At 38.0% G+C, this 27,952-nt stretch overlaps 1 protein-coding gene across 1 annotated transcript in view; it reads right to left on the minus strand.

Annotated features, from left to right (window-relative positions):
* UTP20 (UTP20 small subunit processome component) overlaps nucleotides 1-27,952 on the minus strand; it is a 95,433-nt gene that overhangs the window by 64,968 nt on the left and 2,513 nt on the right. Inside the window, exons 3-19 of the mRNA XM_080810322.1 lie at nucleotides 25,688-25,754; nucleotides 25,414-25,546; nucleotides 24,117-24,305; nucleotides 20,693-20,774; nucleotides 19,581-19,718; nucleotides 18,963-19,118; nucleotides 18,252-18,398; nucleotides 18,034-18,168; nucleotides 16,738-16,815; nucleotides 14,685-14,863; nucleotides 9,044-9,199; nucleotides 8,812-8,900; nucleotides 7,201-7,306; nucleotides 5,061-5,211; nucleotides 4,348-4,410; nucleotides 3,397-3,555; nucleotides 1,874-1,950 (exon numbers count right to left, since the gene is read on the minus strand). Of these exons, the coding sequence (XP_080666448.1) occupies nucleotides 1,874-1,950; nucleotides 3,397-3,555; nucleotides 4,348-4,410; nucleotides 5,061-5,211; nucleotides 7,201-7,306; nucleotides 8,812-8,900; nucleotides 9,044-9,199; nucleotides 14,685-14,863; nucleotides 16,738-16,815; nucleotides 18,034-18,168; nucleotides 18,252-18,398; nucleotides 18,963-19,118; nucleotides 19,581-19,718; nucleotides 20,693-20,774; nucleotides 24,117-24,305; nucleotides 25,414-25,546; nucleotides 25,688-25,754 (2,105 nt within the window). The remainder of the gene's footprint in view (nucleotides 1-1,873; nucleotides 1,951-3,396; nucleotides 3,556-4,347; nucleotides 4,411-5,060; nucleotides 5,212-7,200; nucleotides 7,307-8,811; nucleotides 8,901-9,043; nucleotides 9,200-14,684; nucleotides 14,864-16,737; nucleotides 16,816-18,033; nucleotides 18,169-18,251; nucleotides 18,399-18,962; nucleotides 19,119-19,580; nucleotides 19,719-20,692; nucleotides 20,775-24,116; nucleotides 24,306-25,413; nucleotides 25,547-25,687; nucleotides 25,755-27,952) is intronic.

Here is a 27,952-nt window from a genome sequence, read left to right on the forward strand (position 1 = left end):
AATCTAAGCAGACTCCTATAAGTAGACTATTTTTAAAGGTACAATAATGGGAACAGGGCATCAGGTATGAGGTATATGGCACAGTAAAGAAAGGAGAGGACTTGAGAGAAAATTGTTTGTTCAAAGCTAATGTTAAGTGTTGGTTTTTCCGCCACCAAATTAAAATATATTTATTGTTAACAAAAAGGCAACATAAAAACTACATGAAACATGCATACCTTTCAAAATTTGAAGAGATGAATCACGTAAATGTTTATATTATCTCGTATCTTAGCAACAATAGTCTCAAAATGTTTAAATTCTTTCTGCCAATAATTTTCCAAGAATATGATTTTTTTTTCCTGTTCCTAATATTTTATTGGTTACCTCTAGGCCTGTGCTTAACCAAATGGACTCCAAGGAGGGGGTCAACATTCACCAGCACCCAGAAGGGAGCATGACATGGAGTTTGAAGGAGCAGGTCTGGCCCTTCCTGATCAGCACACACAGGGCACCTGGTCAGAGGCATAAGTGAGGAGCAAGAGCCTTTTTTTTCTTTTTTTTTTTTTTAACATCTGGAGATTAGATATCATCTATAATAATGCCACAGCCCAATACCTTTTTATTGCTATACCGGGTTGTGATTAAGAGTGTGTGTGTGTGTGTGTGTGTGTGTGTGTGTGTGTGTGTCTGTGTCTGTGTTAGGTGTTTGTGTTCCTGAATAGATGAGGGGCCAGTAGAGACTCTTACGCAGGTCTTAGCCATCAGCTCTACTGAGCAGCAACCTGAAGATAGTCTCCATAGTGACACAGGCTGGACTCCTGCCTCCCTTTTTCCTGGCTACTTTTTTCATGCATTCTGAGGCCCGTGTCAGTCCAGATTAAAGGGCTTCTTAGCAAAGATCAGTCTCCAGTTCCTAGTCATCACTGCCTCTGACCACAGGGACGTCCCTGGGCAAAACAGAGATTGTTAGGCAAAGGTGGATAACTGTTATACAAAACTGAATTATATATGTTGCTGACTATACATGACAAATAAACCAGTTTTCAGACAGATAGACGTACCCAACAGGGAGACAGCCAACCAGCCATGGAGAACATTAAAGGCATTCAGTAAGTGAGAAACCAACATTTTTGACAGTGGGCTATTGGTAATACATGTATCAGATTCTTCCTTAAGCGCAATAAACAAAATTAGAGAAGTTGATGTAAGGAAGGCCTTGTTTTCAGCATAATGGTTTGATGGTTCTTAAAGACAGACATATCGGTTCCAAATTGGAAAGAGATTTGTTTACTCTACTTCTATCAGATAAAAACTAATAGTTAGGGTTCTGAGAAGTCACACATGATGTATTTCTAATCTGACAAAAAGCCAGAGTAGACCATCTGAAGACAAATGCCTGCAAAAGGACAGACTACATACGAGACACAGTATATGTATTTTCTATATGATTATCAAAGTCCTTTTTAGAGCTAAGGGAATTTTGGACACTAGACAACTAGGGTTTTAAAAAGTCCTTATTTTTAAACTAAAGTGTGGCTCACTGACTCAATATATATAAAATAAAATTTTGTAATTATTCTACAATATCTTGTCACTGTAAAAAAAACTCAACAATATAGATGTATCATATAAGTAAAAAGAGAAAGTCCTCCAAAGTTATTTCACTTCACAAAGAAACATACACAGAACATTTGCACTGTTAAGAAACTTGGAGAGAATAGAGAGAATAACTGATGTTTCCTTTTTCTTTACTTTGCCCCAAAAGGATTGGAGCTACAGATACTATACACACCCATTCATTTAAATCACACCTAGAAGGAGTATATTAGTGGCCTGATCACTCTGCCATAGTTAAAAATGTAATGGCTTCATCTGTTTAATCCATGCTTACCTTATGAGTTCAATGACAGGATCCCAGAGGGCACTGAAGTTAACATACAACATCCCTAATAAATAACGAAGTGGTACCTGCAATGATAGGAGGCAAGTTCAATAAATGGCTAATAAACTACAATAGAATACCCCAAAATACAAATATCCCAACTCAGACAACCGGAGGTTGGAAAGAAGCATGTGCTTTAAGGAACAAGTTGTAGGTACCAATCCAAAATTCAGTGTATAATTTTCCAACCCTCCCCAAAACATCACTTGCTATTTTTTTTTTAAGATTTTATTTATTTATTTGACACACAGACAGAGATCACAAGTAAGAAGAGAGGCAGGCAGAGGTTGGGGGAAGCAGGCTCTCCGCTGAGCAAAGAGCCCGATTGATCCCAGGACCCTGAGCCAAAGGCAGAGGCTTAACCCACTGAGCCACCCAGGCACCCCATGTCACTCGCTATTTAACAGAGAAGAATCACTAAAGCAAATTCAAACTCACTCGAGATTTTCACAAAGGACACAGCATTTGAATCAACAGACTCAACTCACGATTAAATTCCTACCTACCAAATATTGCTCTTACTGTCACCTTATAGGACAAAACCTGAGCAGTAAACATACCAAAAACCCAAGACAATACACTGAGAATGGCAGCTGGGCTTTGCAAGCAGATGGCTGAATTTTCAATACTAGGCATTAAAGGCAGTTCAGAGGGTCCGAAGTTTTCTCAGTTGCCTTGAGAACAACCGTCATTATTACTTACATCTCCATGTGCTAGGCATCATATAGAATGATAGTTCTAATAATATTTGGGGGTGAGATGTTTATTACTATTTTAGCAACAGAGCCCTTTTCTAAAATGAAACAACACAGGACAGTAATATATAGAACAGGCTAAGAGTGGAACCGCTCTGATCTAAAGGGAATGCTTCCACTTGGCCTTCTTCCTAAAGGGATCTATGACCTATCTTCAAGGGTCATGGATGAAAAATCCCCAATTCCAAAGGTAGAGGCCTGACATCCTGAGGTGGTGAACAAATCTGGAGAAGAATATCAAGTTTTAAACTTTAAACTCCTGTTGCCACTTCCTACCTATCTTGACATATTATGCACCTATTCAGGAGAACAGAGGAGAGTAAATTAATTTCACTTTGAAAAAGCTTGCAGAGCCATATAATTCAAACCATCTAAGAAAACTGGAGATTTATCTAGTTAAAAAAAATTGTTTTAACTACTTGATAGCCTTCTCTTTTCAAAAGCCAGCAAAGGGCGCCTGGGTGGCTCAGCGGTTAAGTGTCTGCCTTCAGCTCAGGTCATGATCTCAGGGAACTGGAATCGAGCCCTGCATCGGGCTCTCTGCTCAGCAAGGAGCCTGCTTCCCCACCTCTCTCTGCCTGCTTCTCTGCCTGCTTGTGATCTCTCTCTCTCTGTCAAATAAATAAATAAAATCCTTAAAAAGTTATTTTTAAAAAGCCAGCAAAACAGACCATAAAGTATAAATTAAGTTTAAAAAACATGGACACTGTTTTATACCTCCTGTAATGGCCCATCAGGGACTACGGCCTGCACCACATCATGTCTTAATTTTCTCAAATGAAGAAGCTTCTCTCTGTAATCGCTCACAGTTGCTGGGACAAGTTCTGCCTGGCGTAATATAGCAAAGGCAGACTGACGCTCTGAGAGCCCATCATCCTAAGTGAATGGAGAAAACCAAGGAGGTAGATGAGTACTTTGATTTTGCAAAAAGACCATGAAACGTGGCCAAAGTTCTAAAAAAGAGAAACTAGGCTATGTTAATGTTTTTAAATTAAATAAGCAACATTTTGGGTAAATGATTAATTTTTCCTCATAGCATTTATGTTTTGGTAGTTAATTTAAGATTAACGTTTAGCATAGAAATGACCTGTAAAAACTAGGAAACTTATTCTCAAAGTGACTAAAATTGATTGGCCATATTTGTTGAAATAAAAATGTGTAATATACTTCCACTCTACAATTCTACTTTTAGAAGTAGTAATTTGCATTATGGAATTATTTCCCTATTATCAGCAAAAGGACATTCACTACCCTTTTACTGGAAAAGCTGAAAACCTACAAACATCCCACCTAAGCATCCATCAACAGAGAACTGGTTATGCAAGATATTTTATTTTATTTATTTTATTTTTTTTTATGCAAGATATTTTAAACTATGGTATACTGTTTAAACTTCAAAAGAAATGAGGTAAACCTTGAGGTGCTATATGGCAAAACCTCCATGATGCCATTTATTTAAAATATACATGTGGATACAAAAATCTGAAAGAATATTCACCAATTACCTGTGAATTTTCAGTGTAGGCAGGAGTAAGAATTACAACAAAATTTTCAGTTTTTAAGATAAATATTTATACAACAGTGTTTGAATTTTCTGCAAAAGTGTCATTTTGGAAATAAAAAAGAATTGCGTTTTCAAAAAGCTATCCAAATTAATAGTTAAAATACCTCCATCAGTTCTGGAAGTCGAACCTCAAAATGGTTTAGGATCCTTATTGTCAAAAGCCGAATCTAGAGAAAATAAAAGGCATGTTTCAAATTCCAAAGTTTACACATAAGAAACTGATTTACAGCCAGTGAGATCTAAGTGTTATAGAATAAGGGAAATATTCCACTGTCAAGAGATACATGTTACTCTATCCCTTACTTCATATTAGAAACCAACCAACACTTTATTCAAATAATATATGGAACAATTTAATGACCAGAAGAGACTAGAAGATAAAGTTGCTCATGGAACAATGTTTTTCTTGCAACTATGACACCATAAGCATCTCTATCAATAAGTGCAAAGAATCTGATTAAGTTTACAATTTTGTTGTAACTAGTGATTTTATTTGTATGTTAACATATTTAGGTATTTCTGTACACCTGACCAAACAGCAGAATCACCCGGGGGCTTTAAAAAATGATGCAGATTTTTCAGTTTCAGCCCTACTGAGTCAGAATTCTAGCCTGTGAGGACCCAGAATTTGTATTTCCATTAAGCTCCCCAATTAATCCGGTTACAATCAATTTGTGGGTCAGTGTTTAGGAATCACTGCATTAAGCAGAAATCATCCCACAGCAGCATTTTCTGATTAAGGAATTCTGACAACCACTGGCAATACATACAGAATCAAAAGATGAGAGACTGAGGACACATCACAAAACACCATTACCTTGGATATACCACTTGAAATGTTTGCTTGTAACTTGGGAAATAATTCCATTAAAGCTTCCTCAGAAAGTGGCCCTTTGCAGCCACATAAGGATAATCTCTGATAATAGAGATCAGCTAACAGCAACACAGATGGCTCCAAAGGAAATGTTCTGCAACAAGATATTTATTAGACCCAACCTGCATCATATAGTCGAATATTTGGACTGTAATAGAAACTACAGAAAATTACAACTGCTGAAGAAACTGTAAAAGGGACCAAGTAAAGTTTTATGAGGACATTTAGCGTCATTTTAGAGATAAAGAATCTGATGTCTTGCAACAGTGAGTAATGTGGTCGAGGACGACAGGTGCAAGCATTCACATGTATCCTATCTCTGTGGGAGTTGCAGAGGGATGTTTTCTCAGAAAGAGCACAGAAACTGTGGCACCTGCCTTAAGCTAATGTATTTATTATTCTTGTCAGGACATATTTCAAAGAGGATTTGAGATGGCTGAGATGGCCTCACGCAAGCCAACAAAGCAACTCCATTCCCATTGCTTAGAACCTACAGATTTGGCTACATGCAAGGAATATGCCTGTGGGAAGTGGGCTTGGCACTGAGATCAAGAGAAAAGTTCCACGACGGCTCCTTGTGGGGCACCCCCGACAGCAGTGACACTCTTGTCTCCCCGGTTCAGGAACACAGAGAGCCCCAGATCCCAGATCCCCTCATGCTTTACTCCCTTGCTACTTCTGCTCAAATGTCTCCTTCTTGATGAGGCCTTCCCTATTTGAAATTGTTGTTGTCCCCAACCTCCAGACTCTCCTATCCTGACTCTGCTTTAATGTTCTTACCACTATCTAACGTGCTATATATTTTACTTATTTTGTTTAGCGTTTCTTCTTGCTAGAATGGTAGCTCGACGAAGACAGGGTATTTTGTGTGTTTCAGCCACTGACCGTGTCTCCCAGTGCCTGGTATGTGAAAAAAGCAAATGAATATTTACTGAACGAAGGAAATGAATAAATCTGTTTTAAAAAGCATGGAGCTCCTCTACTGACTGAGCCAGCCAGGTGTCCCTGGAATATCATCTTTCAGAGACACATGCGTAGACTCGGATATGATGAGACAGCTTAAAAAGGTCTGATTGGGGGCGCCTGGGTGGCTCAGCGGGTTAAAGCCTCTGCCTTTGGCTCAGGTCATGATCCCAGGGTCTTGGGATCGAGCCCCATGTCGGGCTCTCTGCTCAGCAGGGAGCCTGCTTCCTCCTCTCTCTCTCTCTCTGCCTGCTTCTCTGCCTACTTGTGATTTCTGACTGTCAAATAAATAAATAAAATCTTAAAAAAAAAAAAAAGCATGGAGCTAAAATGGATTAGACTCTAGGGGCAACTGGGTGGCTCAGATGGTTAAGCGTCTGCCTTCGACTTGGGTCATGATCTCTGGTTCCTGGGATTGAATCCCACGTTGGGTTCCCGGCTTAGCAGGGAGTCTACTTCTCCCTCTCCCTCTGCCTCTCCCCCTGCTCATGCTCTCTTTCTGTATCTATCTCAAATGTATAAATAAAATCTAAAATAAAATAAAATAAAATGGATTAGATTCTAGAAAAAGAAGTCAACTGCTTTACCAGGTTTTGAAAAGGTATGACCTTTAGAAAGGGTGCTGAGCTGAGTACAAAACGGCTTCCTGATAACAGTCCAGTGCTACACCAAAGTCGGGAGCTGGCTGACATCAACTTACAAAAACAAAAACAAAAAGCTGGGTTGTGTTGATAGGTAGTAAAAGTACCACAGGAAAGTGTTCTGAAATGGTGAACATGTCAAGCTAAGACAGAATGAGTATAGTAGAAATATTGTGTTGGAACAACTCAGGAAGTTCTAGAAGGTCAACATAGTGCAATGTTAGGGTTGGATACAGTCTACAACAGTAGTTTACACACATGGTAAAATACCTCTCCACAAAGATAAATATGCATTTAAAGACTGTGTAAAAAATAAACTTACGTTAAGGATTCAAATCAATAATAAATTTCTAATATGAATACAACTTAGGTATAAAGTAGATCAAAACAAGGACTTTCATTATGCCCAAGATTTCAAAAAAACAGAAGCTTTTATATTTTATTTGTGATTAAGATAAATGGGAGGTATTTTTACTTACAATACTAAATTCTTCACACGTTCCATAGGAACCAAATGAAGAAGTTCAGATGATTCTTCCAAACTTAGCAGAGTATTTACAGCTTGACAAAGAACAAATAAGTTTCCTGAGGGCAGAAAAAAGAAGAAACTATATAACTTAATCCTTTGACACAAAAACTACCAGACATCTCATTTGTCTACTACTTGCTATTTGTAGAAGTTCTTAAATTAAAATGAATTTGTGCCTCCTTATCATCTGTCAAATGTCAGAATATAACAGGAAGGAACTGAAAAGAGAAGGTTCTTAAGTCTTGTATTTTAGCTTTCTTAAGGGAAAAATATATTAAAAAATAGAGAATAAAATGTATGTTTCATTAATTAGGATAAAGAGGAAGTCTGATGGTCCCACTTACTGGCATTATCCAAATTAGAATTTTTAAGGAGATGTACTTGTACTTTCCAAAAGCTAATAAACTATTTATTTTTTATTTTTATTTATTTATTTTTAAAGATTTTATTTAATTATTTGACAGAGAAAGAAATCACAAGTAAGCATAGAGGCAGGCAGAGAGAGGGGGAGAACCAGGCTTCCTGCTGAGCACAGAGCATGATGTGGGGCTCGATCCCAGGACCCTGAGATCATGACCTGAGCCAAAGGCAGAGACTTAACTCACTGAGCCACTCAGGTGCCTCACTATTTTTTTTTTAATTAGACATACATTTAATCTTAGACCAGAGGCTGGCAAACTTTGGTCCACATGCCAGATTTGTATGTAGCCTATTTGTTTTACAACCTACAAGTTAAGAATGCTTTTTAAATTTTTAAAGCATTGTTTGAAACAACAAGCAAACAGTAAAGAATATGCCACGATTGACTATGAAAACCTAAAATATTTACTATCTGGTCCTTTACATAAAAATTTTGCCAACCCCTGCTCTGGATACTAGAAAAGTACTGTCCTTTACAACTTTCTGCAATGATAGAAATGTTCTGTACTTGTGCCAATACGCAGCTGCAGTCCAATACCTTAGTCACCAGCCACATGTGACTACTGAGCACTTGAACTGGGGTGAGTCTACTTTATTTTCTAATGTGTCTGCTTCGTATCTAACAGAGAACCTAGCACAGTAATATCTAAATGAATGAACAACTACTATACATAATATTAGAAAAGAAATACTGTACTAGAATGAAACAAAATGCCTACTTTCAAATTGCTGTTCTCAGGTTAGTGAGAGGAGATGTTCAAGTATACAGCAGGAAAGGGTGTTCTGAGTAGGGCAGGCTAGTATCTTGCTCACGGTAAAGCAAATGGAAGTCCCTGGGATATAAGGTGTATACAGAGTATGAATGGGAGACAGAGAACAAGACACAAGCTAGGGCTTGGAAACGAGGGGTCTTAGATACCATGGCAACCTCTGACACTTAGTGCTCAGATTCAGCTTGTGCTCACCACATTATGAGGCACAAGCGCAACTGCCACCTTATCCTCTTTTTCCTGTATTTACCATAGAGGGGGTTGCATCAGAGCACAATGTTAGCACTATTGTCTAGTATTCCACGTGTTTACAGTCACCTTGGCTGTGCCAGAAAAGAAAGAGAAGAAGACAAACGGGGATTGTAACTGACCTTTTCCAAAGCTTCCCTTGTCAACATTCATGAAGAGTGACTCTATGAAGCACGTGACCAGTGGTATCACCTTCTCTTTCTCAAGAGGTCTGTCCAAGAAGTCGGGAGACAAAGGGAAAAGTTCAAACTGGCATTCAATGCTTTTTCAGCGAATAGCAAGGAAGGGCTAATAAATGTTTAAATCAGCATGCTCAGTAACTCTTTCACAATTAACCATAGTTTATTTTCTCACCTAATATGAGGTAACACGACAAGGGCTGCCCAAGAATGTGAAAGGTGAGTAGCATCTTTATTTGGGGGTAACTGAATTATAGATAACAGGTGGTCCAATACTGGGATCTGTTCTTTTCCTCCCTTGGATCTGGTCTTCTTCTGCCTTAAATAGGATCTGAAGGAAGAGAAGAAAAACAAATGTTTATTTATTTTTTTTTTTTAATTTTTAAATTTTTTTATAAACATATAATGTGTTATTAGCCCCAGGGGTACAGGTCTGTGAAAAAAACCAAATGTTTAAAACAGAAGAGAACATCATTGCTCTTGCCCTCTGAAATTTAAAATAAAACTGGTTCCTTTCCACATGTGGAAGATTTGTGGGGAGGAGGGAACTGGTGGTAGCGGTTGAATATAAATAACCAAACAAATGCGAGTCATGTACTGATTTTCGGTAAGAAGCTTTTTCGGTGCCTTTGGTTCTACTTTTTTCTATTTCCTATTTTAATTTGCTTCATAACTTAAAGCAAGTCTCTTCTAGTTTTTTGTATTATTTCTGAATTTTCTGATTCTCAGATTCCTTCCTTTCTGTCCGATGTGCTGATGGACATGTTTTTAAAAACTGCAGAGGTAACTTATTGTAATGAATGGACTTCCTCTATTCTCCCCCACACCCCCCCCTTTTTAAAAGATTTTATTTATTTATTTGACAGAGAAAGAGAGAGAGAGAGAGACAGACACCACAAGTAGGCAGAGAGGCAGGCAGAGAAAGAGAAGGAAGCAGGCTCCCTGCTGAGCAGAGAGCCCGATGTGGGGCTCGATCCCAGGACCCTGAGATCATGACCTGAGCTGAAGGCAGAGGCTTAACTCACTGAGCCACCCAGGCGCCCTCCCTCTTTCCTTTTTGACAGAAATTTTACTACTTTACAAAGGTAGAATGATGTTGCACATAGTGGTAAATTTGACAGATGCCACTAAAGTGATTACAATTTAGAACCGTCTCTGCTTCTTTAATCTCATAAAGTTTATTCGAGGACATTTTCTGATATGACATTTGGCTTTAGGTATCTGTTACTTTGGCACTTTTCTTGTTTGCCTCTTTTCCCTTTTGCCAATGAACTACACCCCAGTTCAATTTGAAAGACAGAAATCTAATTGAAAGAAAAGTCACAGAAACAGTAAATAAAATTATTTGTTTTAATAATTTATCCTCCATGTCCAGTTGGTTAGCTTGTTACATAACAGAAGTGGAAGATCCGGTTTTTATTTCCGTGTCACTATTATGAAAATCAACTAAAAAGTTCTATTCTTTTTTGTTTCATACTTATCAAGATATTCAATGTTTGGAAATTATAAGAGACAGTTTAGTCAATTTCACTGACAATTTTTGAAAGTCCTTGATATATAGTCTCTCTAGTAGTAAAGACTCAACAATCTGTAAAAATCTTACAAGAAAACATTGAGATGCTTTAAAAAAAAAAAAAAAAGGTGAGTCATAGCTTGGCTGCTTCATCACACCTGCTGATGAGCTCCTCCAATAAAATCCACACTCCCTATCTTACCTTACAAGGCCCCATGTGATCTGATCCTAGCCTGCCTCTCATGTCCTCTCATTCTACCCTCCTCCTTACTTGATGCTCTGTACACACACAGACTTTCTTTTGTTCCTCAAACATACTGGGCTTATTCCTATCCCAAAGCCTTTACACTAAGTCTTCCCTCTGCCTGGAAAGCCTTTCACCTAGACCTTTGCTGGGCTGGATCCTTCCCATCATTACAATCAGCCCAAAGGTCCCTTCCCTGGAGAGGAGTCATGCTGCCTCTCCATTCATTCTCCCTTTCAACACCCTAGTTTTATTTTTCTTTTTTATCATTAAAATTATCTTGTTTATTTGTTATCTGTCTCACATCCCTCCAGTCCAAGAATGTCATCTCCCCAAAAAGAAGGAACCTTCTTCTCATTCATTATTATATCCCAAAGCCTAGAGTAGTGCCTGATATAATTAGCATGTGTCTATTGATAGAATAAATGCATCTTCTAAAGAACCTTTTTATACCTATTATTTCTTTCTAGTCTCACAACAAATCTGTGAGATAGATGGATGGAATATTACTAAGAATGTTCAGACAAAGGTGACGATTCACATACATCCTGTCTCTGTGGGAGTGCAGAGGTATATATTCTCAGAGAAAAAGCACAGAAACTCTGGCACCTGCCTTAAGCTAATATACCTCCATTTACTTGTTTATTCTTATCAGGACATGCCTGAAGCTAATATACCGCCATTTATTTGTTTATTCTTATCAGGGCATATTTCAAGGAGGATTTGAGATGACTGAGATGGCCTCACAAAAGCCAACAAAGCAGCTTCATTCCCATTTGGGAATAAAATTTGGCTAGAGGCAAGGAATATGCCTGTTGGGAGTTGATTTGGTGTTGCAATCAAGAGGAAAATTCCAAGGGAATAATTCTACAGGAGTTAGTAATTATTCCTGCCTCAGGAATCAGAGCTCAGTAAACTGGAAAACCAACAGATTCTATTAGCAAGTTTTCATAGAAAAGCTACTTTTAAGGTCTGCAGAAGAGCAACATGTGAAGAAGATGTTCCTCCAGAATTTCATGCTGATCCAGAATCAAAAACTAACTCTGCTGTGTGACTATGGGGACAATGACACGCATCTCAAGGGATGCTATGATGCTTCAAAACTAAGTACTCAGCAAAAACTCAAGGAATGTCCATGTATTCCTACTGCCCCAAAGCAAACCACAAATGCAGCAAGTCTAACAAATCCCAGAGAAATACAAAACTTAAGTATAAACACATAGGAATGACAAGGGAACTGGTTTCCTAACCTATAGTTTCTTAAATCACATGTACAACTACTGGAAAAAATGATAAGCAGAATCCTCTCACTTAAAGATTTTATTTATTTATTTGACAGAGAGAGATCACAAGTAGGCAGAGAGGCAGGCAGAGAGAGAGGAGGAAGCAGGCTCCCCGCCGAGCAGAGAGCCCGATGTGGGGCTTGATCCCAGGACCCTGGGATCATGACCTGAGCTGAAGGCAGAGGCTTTAACCCATTGAGCCACCCAGGCGCCCCCAAACCCTGTTTTCAGTATCTGAATGGTTTGTATTATTATTTTTTTTGAAGATAGGGAGAGAGCACAAGTAGGCAGAGCAGCAGGCAGAGGTAGAGGGAGAAGCAGTCTCTCCGCTGAGCAGGGAGCCTAACGAAGGGCTCAATCCCAGGACCTTAAGATCACGACCTGAGCTGGAGGTAGACACTTAACAGACTGAGCCACCCAGGTGTCTCAGGGTATGTGATATTAACAGTTAACAGTCACTTCTTTTTTCCCCTTCCCATCCTCCTGACATAAAGTTAAAACTTTTGTGTATCCTTAGGGAAATGTCAGTTCTCTCCAAATTGATCTCTAGATTTAAGGCAACTCCAAACAGAATCCCAGTGAATTTTCTTATAGACACAGACGAGATTCTTCTAAAATTTATATAGAACAGCAAAGGACCAGGAATAGCTGAAACAATCCAAAAAGAAACAGAAAAATGGGAGGAATTTTTTTTTTCAAGATTTCAAGACTTATTTTGGAGCTATTGTATTAAGACAGTGTGGTATTAGAGGAGGATAGCTACATGGATCAATGAAAGAGAATAGAGAACCAGAAATAGAACCACACATATATGCCCAACTGATCTGACAAAGGTGCAGAAGCAATTCAATGAGGAAGAACAGCCTTTCAACAAATGTTGCCAGAACAGTGGGTATCCACAGGCAAAAAAAGAAACTTGACCTAAACCTCACACCTTATATAAAAATTAGCTCAGAATGGACCATGGACTTAAATGTAAAACATAAAACTATGAAACCTTTAGAAAAGTAGGAGAAAATATCTAGGAACTACAGCTAGGCAAAGAGTTCTTGGACTTGACATCAAAAGCATTATCCATAAAAGAAAAGTTGGTCAACGGAATCCCATCAAAATCTAAAACGGTGCTCTGTGAAAAATCTTAAGTGAACAAAGTCAAACTATCAACTAAAAGAATATATTTGCAGACCATTTATCTGACCAAAAAACCCTTTGTCTAGAATATATAACATGTTCTCAAAACTCAATAGTAAAGGAACAAACAATCCAGTTACAAAATGGGCCAAGGAAATAAACAGATATTTCACTAAAGAGGATATACACATAGCAAATAAACCCAGAAAAAGATAGTCAACATCATTAGCCACTAAGGAGATGCAATTTAAAACCACGATATCTTACTACATCCTACTAGATTGATAAAAAATAAAAACCAGTGATGATACCAAATGCTGGAGAGGATAAAGAGAAATTTGACCATTCAGACTGCTGGTGGGACTTTTTTTTTTTTTTTTTAAGATTTTATTTATTTATTTGAGAGAGAGAGAGAGAGCATGAGAAGAGAGAGGTCAGCGGGAGAAGCAGACTCCCTGCCGAGCAGGGAGCTTGTCGGGACTCGATCCCAGGACTCCAGGATCATGACCTGAGCCGAAGGCAGTCGCTTAACCAACTGAGCCACCCAGACGCCCCTGCTAGTGGGACTATTAAATGGCCCAACTACTCTGGAAAACTCCTGGCAGTTTCTCATGAAATGAGGGATATACTTATGATATAATTAAACGATTCCACTTTTGGGTATTTATCTCAGAGCAACAAAAAGTTACGTACATGAATGGTCGTTAACAGCTTTATTCATCATACTAGCCTAAAACTAGAAGTGACCTAAATGTCTTTCAACAAGTGAATCATTACATGGGCTACACTACATCCATGCCATGGGCTGCTACTCCACAACAAGCACACGAAAAGATGTTCAACAAAGGGATGGTCTCTTGATGCATACAACCTGGATGGGTGTCAAGGGAATTGCATGACTGAAAGCTGATCTCAAAAGGTGTACTCTCTAATTCCATCTACATAATATTCTTAAAATGATACAATCATAAAAACAGAGAACGGATTAATAATTGCCGGTGGTTAAGAATGGAGGGCAGAGCATCAGAGTGAGTGTGGCTATTAAAAGGTAGCATAAGAGAGCCTTGTGGTTATGGAATAGCTCTGTTATCTTGACTCTGCTGGTGCTTATGAATTTACACGTGATAAACTGCATAGAACCATATAGCCAGATACACACACAGCTAGAGATGAGTGCATGTAAAACTGATGAAATCTGAAAAATGTCAATTTTATCATTGTGATATACGCAGTTAACTTATGCAAGATGTTACCACCAGGGGAAGCTGGCTGAAGCGTACCTAGAACCTCTCTATACGATTTCTTTCAAATGCACATGAATGTACAATTATTTTAAAAATAAAAGATTAAAAAAAATCAATAGTCACCTCTTTCTTTCATATACCACCCTCCTGACATTAACCAGGTTAACCTGTTTATGTAGCCTTCCATGTCTTTTCCTTCGCTTATTTACACTTTTTGTTTTAACTTTGCAAAATGGTATCATACTAAACAACTATTCTATGACTTCCTTTTTTCACAGAACAATGTATCATGGACATCTTCCCAGCTAATATACAGAGATCTTCATTTTTTACAGCATTCTTGTGTATTATAAAATGGGTAATCCTACCAACATTACAGGGAATAAAAACTTAAAACTTACTCCACCGTCTGTTGTGAAAAGACCAGGGGATACTTCTCAATTGCCATCGAGCCAGCAGTGGGAGGTGCTGCTTTATTTAGAATGAGCTTGGCCAAAATGGCTAGAGCTTCATCTTTGACAGCAGCCTCATCAATCATGAAGCAATTTTCAATATACAAGAGAAAGCTGGGTAGAAAAAGCTAAAAATAAGAAAGGAAATCACATTTATTAACACATATACATTTCATAACACTTACGGAAGAGACAATTCTAAGACTTCCACAGAGGGAAAAATCAATTATAAATACAGGATCAGGAATCACAAAGGCATCAGACCTCCTCTCCACAGAAACTATGAAAACTAGAAGACTATGGAGCAATACCTAAAAACCTGAGGGAAATGACAAAATCTGTAATTCTATACCTATCTTGCTAGCAATACGAATAAAGACATTTTCTAAGGTACTAAATCTCAAAATTTTACTTCCATTTGTCCATTCTCTAGAACCTCTGGAAAATATTTGCCATCAAAATAAGAGAGTAAACTAAAACAAGGGAAAGTTGTGGGACCCAGGAAATAGGAAAAAAAGCAAAGGAAGTCCTATTATAACATCTGTGCTGTGGGCTGAGAAAGCAACCCATATCAGACTTTCACTGCTCTAGGAGGAATGTGTCTTGGAAAGGAAAGAAAAAAAAAATGAGCTGCTAAATTTTCTGACATGTGAAAGGCATTTTAGAATGCTGTTGGCAGATAGACTCACTAACCAGCTAGTCAAGAAAAATCATTTCCAGTTTTTAAAGAATGAGGCAATCTATAACTTCAGGATAAGTGAAAAGGTATATAAAAAAGGAAACTTAAATAGAAAATACTTGCTTAGAAGGATTAATTATACGGTGAATAGGAATCCAACCAAAATTTGTGATGTAACTCTGTTGAGAAGATTAGAGGTATAAAAGAACCAACATATCCACCATAGGAGGAAGTCTACAGAAGAGTAGTAGAACGAATGAATCAAGGAAAAGCAGTGTATCTGAATGATTAGAAAATATAAAGTAACAGAAAAATAAACAAGAGATGTGGTTGTTCTCGGTGAGGAACATGTGAGTAAGTGGAAATCAAGTGACTAACTTTTAGCCCTGCTTGACTTTTAAAACTACATACAAAGCATATTCTGAAAAAACACGATGTTCATAAAAAGACCAAAGGGAAAAGGGGAGAAGGAAAAGATGTAGCTGCTAAGAAAACCAGAGCAAGGCAAAGGGCTCTCATTGGATAGGAAGGAAGGACACGAATGAAGCAGGTTTTTCTTGAAGCAAATGAGAATATATTAATGCCTAAAGGGGAAATCAGAGAACAGACGCAGAGACAGGCTTCCATGAGGTATGCTACAAAGGAAGATCAGTTACAAGGAGTGGCAAATGGTTGACAGCACGGAGGGAACAGGGATAAAATAAACTCAGGATTTAAGAGGAAAGATGTCTACCTCACTACATCAGGTATTTACATACTAACAGTGAAGTGCATTAGCAACTACCCTGCAATCCAAATGTTTCAGAAACTATTTTCTATGCTTCAAACTCACATGAAAGTTCCTTATAGTCTTTTTTCAATTTTACCACATGGTTCTACATCTTCCTCAAGGATTATTTAAAAACAAGTTGATTATCTAATGTCATTTTAAATGCCCTTGCATATGGAATAAAGTTTTACTTGTGAACTAAAACTGAAATATAAATGCTTTAAAATATATGGACTAGGGCGCCTGGGTGGCTCAGTGGGTTAAGCCTCTGCCTTCGGCTCAGGTCACGATCTCAGGGTCCTGGGATCGAGTCCCGCATCTGGCTCTCTGACCGGCGGGGAGCCTGCTTCCTCCTCTCTCTCTTGCTGCCTGCCTCTCTGCCTACTTGTGATCTCTCTCTCTCAAATAAATAAATAAATTAAAAATATATATATGGACTAAAATATCAAATACTTATTCTATTCCTCTCAAACAAGAATCATAGGATTTTTAAGTTTGATGATTTTACCATGACAAATTGGTAACAAAACAAATCCAAAACTTTAGTTGCTCACCTGCTCAAACTGCTTCATAACAAACATAACTTCAGAAAAATCCAAAATTAAACGTCTTTCAAATCTGCTCTCAAAAACCTGTGGACCACAGGTAAAGAATATTAAGTACACAGAGAGTACTTCCCCATTCCTGAAAATAAAATCATCTTAAGCCTTCAAGTCCTCTCATTTGCAAGCAGGAAGTGGTGGGACACTTGGTACAAGTTAACAGAGTCAAAAAGAACTTGACTGCTGAATTTGCTACTGTGTGGAAGGACACATTCAGGTGTGAGACACTGGCACTGAACCCTTCTCCTTGGGAAAGCAGCTGGAGTAAGGAAGTGGCAGGCACACTTCAACCAGTTTTCTGTACAAATGCTAGCCCTCTGGCTGCAAGAACTTACTTACAAATGTTAGGGACACTGGATTTCTAATGATTATGCTGGGTTCTGCCTAAGAGCTCCTCAGTTCTTTCCCAGAGACAGAGAATTATGAAAGGCCAAGCAGTACTATTTTATACCCTTTTTCCATGCTATGTACTGCTGCACTGCATGAGTCTAGGAGGAACCTAACTGGTCTACTTTCAATCCCACCTCCCTACAAACCATCTTCTAAACTCATTAAAATGCAAATCTTATCAAATCATTACCCTGCTTAACATTTCTCCAGGGCTTTTCACTACTTAGATAAAACCCAACTTAACTTTGCAAAGCCAAGCAGAGTCTCGCTGGTATACACCATACCTCCTCATGTGTCCATATACTCAGTAGGCAAACATTTCTGGACTTGGTTTTTTTGTTTTTTTTCCATTTCTGGACTTTTTGATGCATCTTGTGCTATTCCCTCTCCAGCCATTTTTAACCCCTTCACTGACTGGCAGATGCTATTTAACCTTCAAGGACTATCCCAAATATAAGTCCTTTGGAAAGCATTCTTTGTCCCTCAACCCTGGGCAGAATTAATCATTATGTTTCAATATGACAACAACAGATTAATTCAACAAATTATAATAACTCACTTCCCGGGCCCCACCTCCCTAACAATCAAAAACCACAGGTACCATAATGCCCACCCTGGAATACCTAGTCCATACCCAGCACATGGTAAGCTATACATGTTTGTTGAATATTTGCCATTTACTTTATAACCTTTGGTTTTGCCTCTTCCCATTATTGTGTGCAATTCACATCTCCTTGACGAGATTATAAATTCCCCGAAGGCAGACCTTTGCCACATTTCATTTGTATTCCCCGGGAGGCTTACTCAATGCTAACTATCTTGTTAACTACTCAATTAATATCTGTTGAAGTAAATTACTTTTTGTATGGTTTCTTTGATAAGGGTCTCCGGCAAGGAAACATTTTCACCCAGGATCAAAGCAGAAATTACAGCCAAGAGGGTCTCCCGGCAAGTTGTAGAAAGACTGGCTATTTGTAATGTTTGAGATAATACCTATAAAATAAAAGAAAAAACAATGCACACTTAGCAATAGTTTTTAATGAACAGACTCTAAGCAAATGAAGCTGGGAACTCACCTTACAAACATCGACAGGTTTGGTTATCTTTGATCCGTTCCCATGTTTCACAAGTATCAAATATGTTTCTAACAACCTTCTTATCTGTTCAGAACTTTCCCCACAGTTAGTTGTGCTTACTTTTGTATGTAGATCTAGAAGTGATTCCTGCCAATGGGGAATTTAACAGAAAGAATAACTATAAAATATCAAACTCATCGGTTAATCCAATAATGAAAGTATTGGATGAAGTGGTTCAAATTTTCACAATTTTGAAAGAAAGACACACTTCCCAGGAGTCACTAAGGATAGTAATAGCTAACATTTTTGAGTGCACGGTTATAAAGTGCTTTATAGTATTTACTCAAAATCCTCATTGCAACCATGAGGTAGAGAATATTACTGTCCCATAGTCCCACCAGATGAAAAAACTGGGGAAGAGAGATTTAAGTAACTTTCCCAAGTCAGTGACAAAGCCAAGATTCAAACAGAGGCAGTCTGGCTCCAAAGGCTGTGCTCTTAACCACAGTGCTCTAATGCATCTCAAAATATCAAGTACAGGGGATAGAGAGAGAGGCAAAAAAGGGAACAAAAATCCTAATTATGTGTATAAAAGTATAAAGACAACAATTATAAAATACAATCTCCAGGAGTGGTCTGCTAAACTAAGAGCAAGAACAATCAACTCTTGGGCTCCTTATTACATACAAATCCTTAAAAATTAGAACTCACTTGCAAACATTCAAAAAATGTACCAAAATGTTCCTTGTAGATATAGAACGCAGTTGATTTGACCATGTTTTTGAGTGTTTCTCCAACTAAAATCCATGGCAATTGAGTTTCTGTTTCAGTAACTGGTCCAAGTTTTTGTAAAATTAGCTTCACTGCCTATGGGAATCCAATAATCATTAAAATGGACATATACATTCTTATTTTTAAGTATTACACTCTTATTTCCCACTCTGATTATTCCCCACTCTGATTAAGCTATATTAAAATGTGATCTGGAATGATCAGAGATATGGCAGCTTTGACGGTTAACTACATGTCCCATAAGGAATTTCCAAACTAGGAGGGAGAATTTTATCATCCAAATGCTCACTCCTCGCTCATTAGTCAATTTATATTATCTTCTAGATCCAGGATAAAGAAAACAGCAATAATTTTATAAGTAAATATACCTAATCACCTAGAGCCTAGGTAAGCATTGTTATTAAAGCCCTAATGCTTCCCACTTAGTGCTTTTTATTTATTCCAGACTATCCTCTCTCCATACTGTTTACATAAATCTTTTCCATTTTCCTTTCAGTCTCTTTCATACAGACTCAAAAGATCCTCCCAGTCATTTACCTTCCCTGTACAGGAATGAAACATGTTTCTAACTCCTTTGCACATTTCAAACAGCAACTGTCCAACTCCTTCTACCTTTTCTGGATGTTCATCAAGATCAAGAAACATTAAATTGAAAAGTGCATTTTTATCAGAAACCTAAAACACATAAAGGAAATGGAAAATTGTATTTACAACACAAGAAATCCAAATGAAGACAAATTATTTACTGTTGCACAGGTTCATAATTAAATGTAATTAGGATAAAATTCTAAAAGGAAGAGACACTTACAGTGATTTCAAACTATTCTAATAGTGTATCACTTCTAATTTCACACACAGCACTGATTCAGTGAAATAATGTATAGGTCTGTGCCAAAAAAAACTACATAAAGCAACATTCTATCTTTCAAAGTAAATCATATACTTATGAATAGAAAAGAAATTAATACCAGTGTTTCTGTTCCATTATAAGAATCCTCTAAAATTTACTATGGAAACACAAGCGACATCATAAGAGTTTCTTCTGTGAAATTACTATAAAAGTTTCTATTACTCTCACCATTCATATATTTACTGACTTGAATTAGAGGGTACTTCTGATATTTAGACTGAAAGCTACCATAAACCTAAATAACAATAAAACAGTGACTCAAATTATTTCACATTAGTGAGCAAAGACAACCTAAACATGAAATAAAACGGTAAAGATTTCTTCTTATATATATGTTATATATTGTTTTCATATTTCATAATTCACTATTCATATTTCATAATCTATATATCATATAGATTATATTATCTATCTACCTACCTATATTAGTCCATGCAACCACATTATAAAAGATATGTTTCTGTTCATTAGATTCTTTTTTTTTTTTTTTTAAGATTATTTATTTATTTATTTATTTGACAGACAGAGATCACACGTAGGCAGAGAGGCAGGCAGAGAGAGAGGAGGAAGCAGGCTCCCCGTCGAGCAGAGAGCCCGATTAGGGACTCGATCCCAGGACCCTGGGATCACGACCCGAGCCGAAAGCAGAGGCTTTAACCCACTGAGCCACCCAGGTTCCCTCTGTTCATTAGATTCTTGAAGATTAATGAGCAATAAACATATAAGATATCAGACTAACCTTTCTCATCAAAAAAGTGAAACTTTCAGCAGCAAAATTTCTTATATGTAGTTTTTTATGAGCCAGGAGTGTACTATACATGCTACAAATGAGAAAATACGACATGTTTAATAACATTTTAATAAATACACACTCCATATCAACTCTATGTCCAACACTGAGCTAGGTATATGAGGAATACATTGCCAGTATAAAGCAAGTGGTTTAAATTCTCGTTCATTTACCAAGACAGAAGATGAAGATAATAGAAAAGAAAAATCCTAGGATTGGTGGTACAGATCTTACAGAGAAGACTCCATGAATAGCTAAAACTTGTAGTGATTCCTGAATGATGAGAAGAATTCAGGTGGGTACTGGTGTACATATGATTAGAGATAAAAGTGAGAATAAAGGCAGGGTGCGCAGAAATGATCACAAAGGACAAGGAAGCCAGTCTGTCTGAAAGGAAAAGGGTGGTGGGGTTGGGGATGACTGCTGCAGGTAAAGCCACCCAGGTAAACAGGTAGCTCTGAACACCAGAGGAATCTAGACTTTAGCTTGTATCTATGTCAGCATTCACTCTGTGTTACTTCCTCTAACCAACACAACCCCATGTAGTATAGGTACTATTATCCCCATTCCACAGATAATAAGCCCAAGACAGAAAGGCCAAGCAACCTGCTCATGGTCATAAAGACACTTAGCTGTAACTAAATAATTTCTTGTATAATCACATTGTTTAAACTGGTCACTGGTTTAATCATGGTGTCCTATTTTTGCCATATTCTCAGTATCTAGCCCACAGAAGGTACTAATAAATACTGGCTGAGTGGGAAATGAGTGTTCTGGAGAGATTAATTTAGTAACAGTATGCAGGATGAAATAAATGAAGACGCTGGCAGTCCAATCAGAAAGCTGCTCAAGTCATGCGAGCGTGGGTGAACAAGGGCATGAAAGAGGCTTATGGTAGAGGGAAATGCTGAAAGATGGATCCAAGAGGCATTTCAAGAGTTCTTACAGTAGAAGCCAAGAACTTACAGTGCCCACAAGAACCTTATATGATTGGGACCCTACTAATACAGTGTGGCACCACCTAATTACCCTCTGCTTATACACACTGCCCCACGGCCCAGGACTCCTTGCTGTTCCTTGCACATGCCAGGCATGCACCCAAGATGTTCTCCTGCTAATCTGTAAACTTTGCCCAAAGAGGGATTTTTATCTATTTTATTTGCAATTGTATCTCAAGCGCTGTACACATAGGTAGTGTTCAATAAACACTCACTGAACTGAGTACATGAATAACAGAACCAAGAGGATTTGGAGTCATTGAAGACAACTGGGTCAAAAATGCCTCTAAGACACCAAGCCTCAGTTGATAAAAAGAAAAATGGAATCACTGTTGGAAAATGGGCAACCAAATAGGGCCTAGCAGTGTGTATGTATTTACTGACACATGAATGGATGAAGAGTTACACTGAGTGGGAATGTGTTGACTCTGATTTCAATAATACTTAAGTGAAAAACAACCAGGCTGTTGAAGATGTCACACTGAGAACAAATAAATTTAGAACTGGAAAGCCCAACTTAGGAAATATAAAAGTAACAACAGAAGTCATAACCCCAAATAAGCTATACAGTGGTTTCCCCCCCCTTATCTACGGTTTCACTCTCCATGGTCAACTGCAATCTAGAATCAGATGCTCCTCCTACTGACTATGGTCAGAAGGTTGAAAGGAGCATAGCATTACTCGACAACATGTAGGTTGTCATTCTCCTCATGTCATCTCAGGCATTTTATCATCTAACATCATAAGAAGAAGGCTGAGTATGGTACAATAAGGTATTTTTGAAAAGAGACGACATTCATACAACTTTTATTACGGTATGTCGTTATAACTGTTCTAGTTATTGCCGTTAATCTCTTACTTGCATTTATGAATGATACTTTATCACAGGTATGTGTGTGTAGGAAAAAACATAACACATAGAGGGTTTAGTACTATCTATGCTTTCAGGTATCTACTGGGGATCTTGGAACATAAACCCCACACATACTGTACACTGCCCAAAGATCTTGCTAGTTTTGAATGAAGTAATCTTGGTTTCTTTTTTTTTTTTTTAAAGATTTTATTTATTTATTTATTCGACAGAGATCACAAGTAGGCAGAGAGAGAGGGGGAAGCAGGCTCGCCGCTGAGCAGAGAGCCCGATGTGGGACCCGATCCCAGGACCCTGGGATCATGACCTGAGCTGAAGGCAGAGGCTTTAACCCACTGAGCCACCCAGGCTCCCGTAATCTTGGTTTCTAATACATTTTACCAAAAGCTTCACAGAAAACTAGTAAAGGCTGAAAAAATATTTTTCTCATTCTTTGTTCAATGTGGGGTAAAGGGAAGGGTGGTTCAACAAAGGGGAGGGTAAAGGGGGGATGGTACAAAAACAAAATCGACTGACACCTATACTTAGGAGGAGGGCATAAATCTTCATATTCTTGTGGCAACTAAAGTATGCGGAAATAACCAGTAAACCAAGGGGAAAAGCCATCAAGTACCTGACTGAAATTGACTATAATCAATCTTTTTTCTTAAGCAAGAAAGCAACTATGGAATTCATCCTCTTTCCCTGTCCACATTTGCTCACAGTGTTCCCTGAGTACCTCTTTTGACTTAATAAATATGTTAGGGGCTGGGTAAATTCAGATATTTAAGATTGGATTCTTGAAGAATTCAAGGTTTATAAAACACATCATTACACTGTGAACAAACAATTATAACAGAAGTTGTGTGATGTAAATGTGTAGAATGCCAGAAAGGTTCAGAGTACAAAGTTTTCGCTTTAGGGTAAGGTGCCCAGAAATATCTGTGGAGGTTATGGAAACCAAGCTTGGCTTTGATGGTGAAGCAGGATTTCAGTAGCTGGAGATAAGAGAAGATCAGGTCAATGCAGACTAATAGAACAGACTATGGACCACTATGGCTGGAGAACCAATTTCGTATAATTAGAGACTGAGTTGGAAAGGCAGTGTGGAGTCTGATCTGTCAGACTCCCAAGGAAAAAAAACAATAAAAAAAGCATGTCAGAATAACGCAGCCATATCAGCAGGTAAACATGATGGATACTGTGCACATTTTAACTAAATATGGGATGGGAGTGCAAAATCCTGGTTGTCAGTATTGATAAAGACTGCACTTGACCAAAAAATAAAAACTTGACATGGAGGACATTAGAGAAGGAAAGGAAAAGTGAAGGGGCAGGGAATCAGGGTGGGAGACGAACCATGAGAAACCTTTTGGGATGATGGAAATGTTCTTAAACTGATTATGGTGATATTTGCACAATTTTACAAATTTACTAAACAGCACTGAATTATAAATAAGATAAAAGAAAATTTAAAAGTCACAAACCCCTAAATCAAACTGTATTACAGAGAGAAAAGGGTCACCTGTATATATTGGACATGTCCTTCACCATTAGTCTCCACAGGTACTTGTAAAGATAGGACAGTGAGGTGAAAGCCCATTCTAGTAACTCCGTGTCCTGAGTCTCTAGGATTGAGGTGATAGTCAGGAAAAAATCCTGAAAATGTGGATAGAAGTCCGTCTGCAGATCTCGTGCCAATTGTACAACCAAGCTGGATTAAAAATAAGTAGAAGTAACTGATCAAGACACGTATATCAAAAAACAAAGTCTGTAAATCTATTTCACAAATGATAGCATGTTGCCTGTGATCTCAGGATTAATTTAACCTTCCAAACTAAGTCGTAAGAGACATAAAACATTTTTCACATTTTAAGAGTTTAGCAAAGTGGGGTGCTTGGGTGGCTCTGTTGTTGGGAGTCTGCCTTCAGCTCAGGTCAAGATCTCAGGGTCCTGGGATTGAGGCTCACATCGGGCTCCCTCCTCAGTGGGAAGCCTGCTTCTTCCTTTCCCACTCCCCCTGCTTGTGCTCCCTCTCTCGCTGTGTCTCTCACTCTGTCAAATAAATATATAACATCTTTCAAAAAAAAAAAAGAGTTTAGCAAAGAAATGAGGCTGGAGCAAGAAGGTGCACTTCATCACAAGTTACACTCAGTCATTCCTGTAGTGTGAAAAAAAATGGGGTCTTCTTAAACGTATAAAACAGAAAAAAAAAAAAAAGGATACCATTAAGATTCTGCTTTTTGGCAAAGCACTAATGTTCTAATCTAACAGAAAAGGCAAATTCTTGTTTTTAAATTCAAACACCAGATCTAAGGCAAATGTAGCTATAAAACACAACATTTCTTAATTGTTTTTCTTTTTTAATATTTTATTTATTTATTTTGGGCAGAGAGAAATCATGATCACGAGCAGGGCTGGTAGAGGCACAGAGGTAGAGGGAGAAGCAGATTCTTCATAGGGCAGGGAGCCCGACACAGGGCTCGATGCCAGAACCCAGAGATCATGACCTGAACTGAAGGTAGACGCTTAACCAACTGAGCCACCCAGGTGCCTCTTTTAAAGATTATTTATTTGAGAGAGAGAGCAAGCCCGGGAGAGAGTGAGCACAAGCGGGGGACAGGTGCGGGGTGGGGGAGGGGGGGAGAGCAGACTCCCCACTGAGCAGGGAGCTTGAAACAGGGCTCAATCTCAGGACGCCAGGGGTCATGACCTCCAACAAAGATAGTCATTTAACCACCTGAGCCACCCCAGCACCCTCTAAAACACAACCTTAAAATTCAGGTAAGTGTCATTGAGCTTTCTCTCAACATACTACTTACTCCAAAAGGGGCTGATAGGCAAAACTGTTCTTGATTTGCAGGTGAGTCTTCAAACTCTGAACTATCTCATTTTGATGATAGACCAACTGATTGAAGGATTGGCATTTGTCAATAACTTCTTTGTAAAATTTGCCTGGGTTAAAAAAAAAAAAGAGAGAGAGAGAGAGAAGTGGGGGGAATATGTTCTGCTTTTCTACCATACCATTATTTAGTTGTTTTAAACACATATAGTGCAAATGATGGGAGAATAAAATAGAAACAAAATGGAATATACCGAAGTGTTCTGTAAGGTTCAATTCTCTCCATTTCAGCAGACCCTCAAAAAAGTAGGTTTCGACTTCCTGCCAAGATTAAAGCAGTCCATTAATTTGGCAACTCAAAAACTACGATTAAAGTAAATAAGAATAATGAAATAGTAATACCTTGAGACAATGATAATAGTCAAGAGTTTAAAAATATTTCTTATGAAGGGCATTAACTAACAAACTTAAATAGCAATCAGCTGTACAATATAGGCATATGATTTATAAAACCAGTATTTTATTGATTTGGTTGTAGCAAATAATTCTCTAAAACCCAAGTAATAGCCACACTAAAGAGAAAATTTTTTTTTCTGTTTTCTACACTTTTAGGCCCAGGGAAAAAAAGGTGCTCTTAACAGTTCTTTCATTCTGCTTTTAGAAATATGAATTATAACCTTGTGGGGTAGTACTCTGGCAATTATTAAAATGAAAAAAAAAACAAAAAACAAAAACCAACAAAACAGGTATGTCCTCTGACCCATCAATTCCCATTCTGGAGATATTTCTTATAAAACTTACAAACATACCAGTATGAAGATGTTTATTGAGCTCTATTGTAGTGGGGGAAAACACCAAACACCCTAACTATGCAACAACAGGAAAATGCTTAATGTAACCTATGGCCCATAAATACTCAGGTACACTATACGGCTATTAAAAAGTTCTATCTATATTGAATTAGAAGGATGTTGATGATAAACTCTCACAGTGATAAAAGCAAGAAAAATAATAAAGCAAATGGAAGGAAACAATTTTTTAAAAAAGACTTCTATAAATACACATATTTGCACATACCATAAGAGAGAAAAGTATAGAAGAATACATACATACCAAAATGTCAACATTAGTTTCTTTGACAATAAGGAATGGGAGGGGTGAGATAACAGGTTTTTCTAAGTTCACCAATATGTTGTCATGTTATTTAGCTTATTACCACAGTATATATTACTTTATAATTTTTTTTTAAGATTTTATTTATTTATTTAACAGAGAGATCACAAGTAGGCAGAGAGGCAGGCAGAGAGAGGGGGAAGCAGGCTCCCTGCTGAGCAGAAAGCCCAATGCAGGGCTGGATCCTAGGACCCTGAGATCATGACTTGAGTGGAAGGCAGAGGCTTAACCACTGAGCCATCTAGGCGCCCCTACATTATACTTTGAAAAGTAAAATCAATAAATTATTACCCTGTGTGTATATGTATGGAGAGAGAGTTCAAATTAGTACACACACAAACAGCATGCCAAATTTTCTACAATCTCAAAATATGTCACTTTCCCTTTGCATTGTGATTCATAGCCCCTACCACAAGGGGATGGAGTCTGCTTCCTCACTCTTTGAATCTGGCCTTGCTTTTCTGACTTCCTTTGACCATAACGTGCAATGGAAATGAACATGCAACCAGCAAAGTTAGGTGTTAAGAGGCTTTGTAGCCTCTGCTTTTCCTCTCTCGAAAAGAACCTACCACCATGAAAAGAAGCCTAGTCTAGCTCATTGGAGAATAAGAGACCATGAGGACAACCAAGACTAACAAGCCCCAGTCGAATGGGATTGAGACCACTGAGGACCATCCAGTACAAGATCCTATCCTAGACTCTCTTCTCTATTAACTCGACATTCTACCTCTTACTCATCTATGTCTCTTGTGGCTTAAACTATAAACCATATACTGAACACTAAATCTATAATTCCACCTCCAAAGTCACCTGTACTCCTCCAGATCCATATATTCAAATATCTTTGGATATTTGATGGATACCATCAAACGGATACCATTTGATGGATACCATCGTCTGGATGGCTGTAGGTATATCAAATTCAACAAGCCCCAAATGGAACCAACCCTGTGCTTCTCTTCCTATAAATCTATCTTGGTAAGTTATGGTTTCAACTACTCAGTTGTTAGAACAAAAACGATTATTCCCTTCCTCCCTTCATAACCAGCAGGTTGTAAGTCCTATCCTACTTTTTAAATATCTCTGGAATCCTTCCCTTCTCTCCCTCTTGACTGCTGCTACTACAATAATTTCTTACTTATGTAACTACTATATCCTCACAACTGGTTGTCCTGACACCAATCCTACTCTTTCTTCCACATTAAAGCAGAAAGATCTAAAACTTAGACCTGATCATGTCACTCACTGACTTAAAATCCTTACAGTCCTAGAATGACATCCTACAGCTTCAGGATAAAATGCAAACTTAGCTTGACATATGAAGTCCTTTATGCTCCTTGACTATA

The sequence above is a fragment of the Martes martes genome (assembly GCF_963455335.1).
Source record: "Martes martes genome assembly, chromosome: 8".
NCBI classification, from domain to species: domain Eukaryota; kingdom Metazoa; phylum Chordata; class Mammalia; order Carnivora; family Mustelidae; genus Martes; species Martes martes.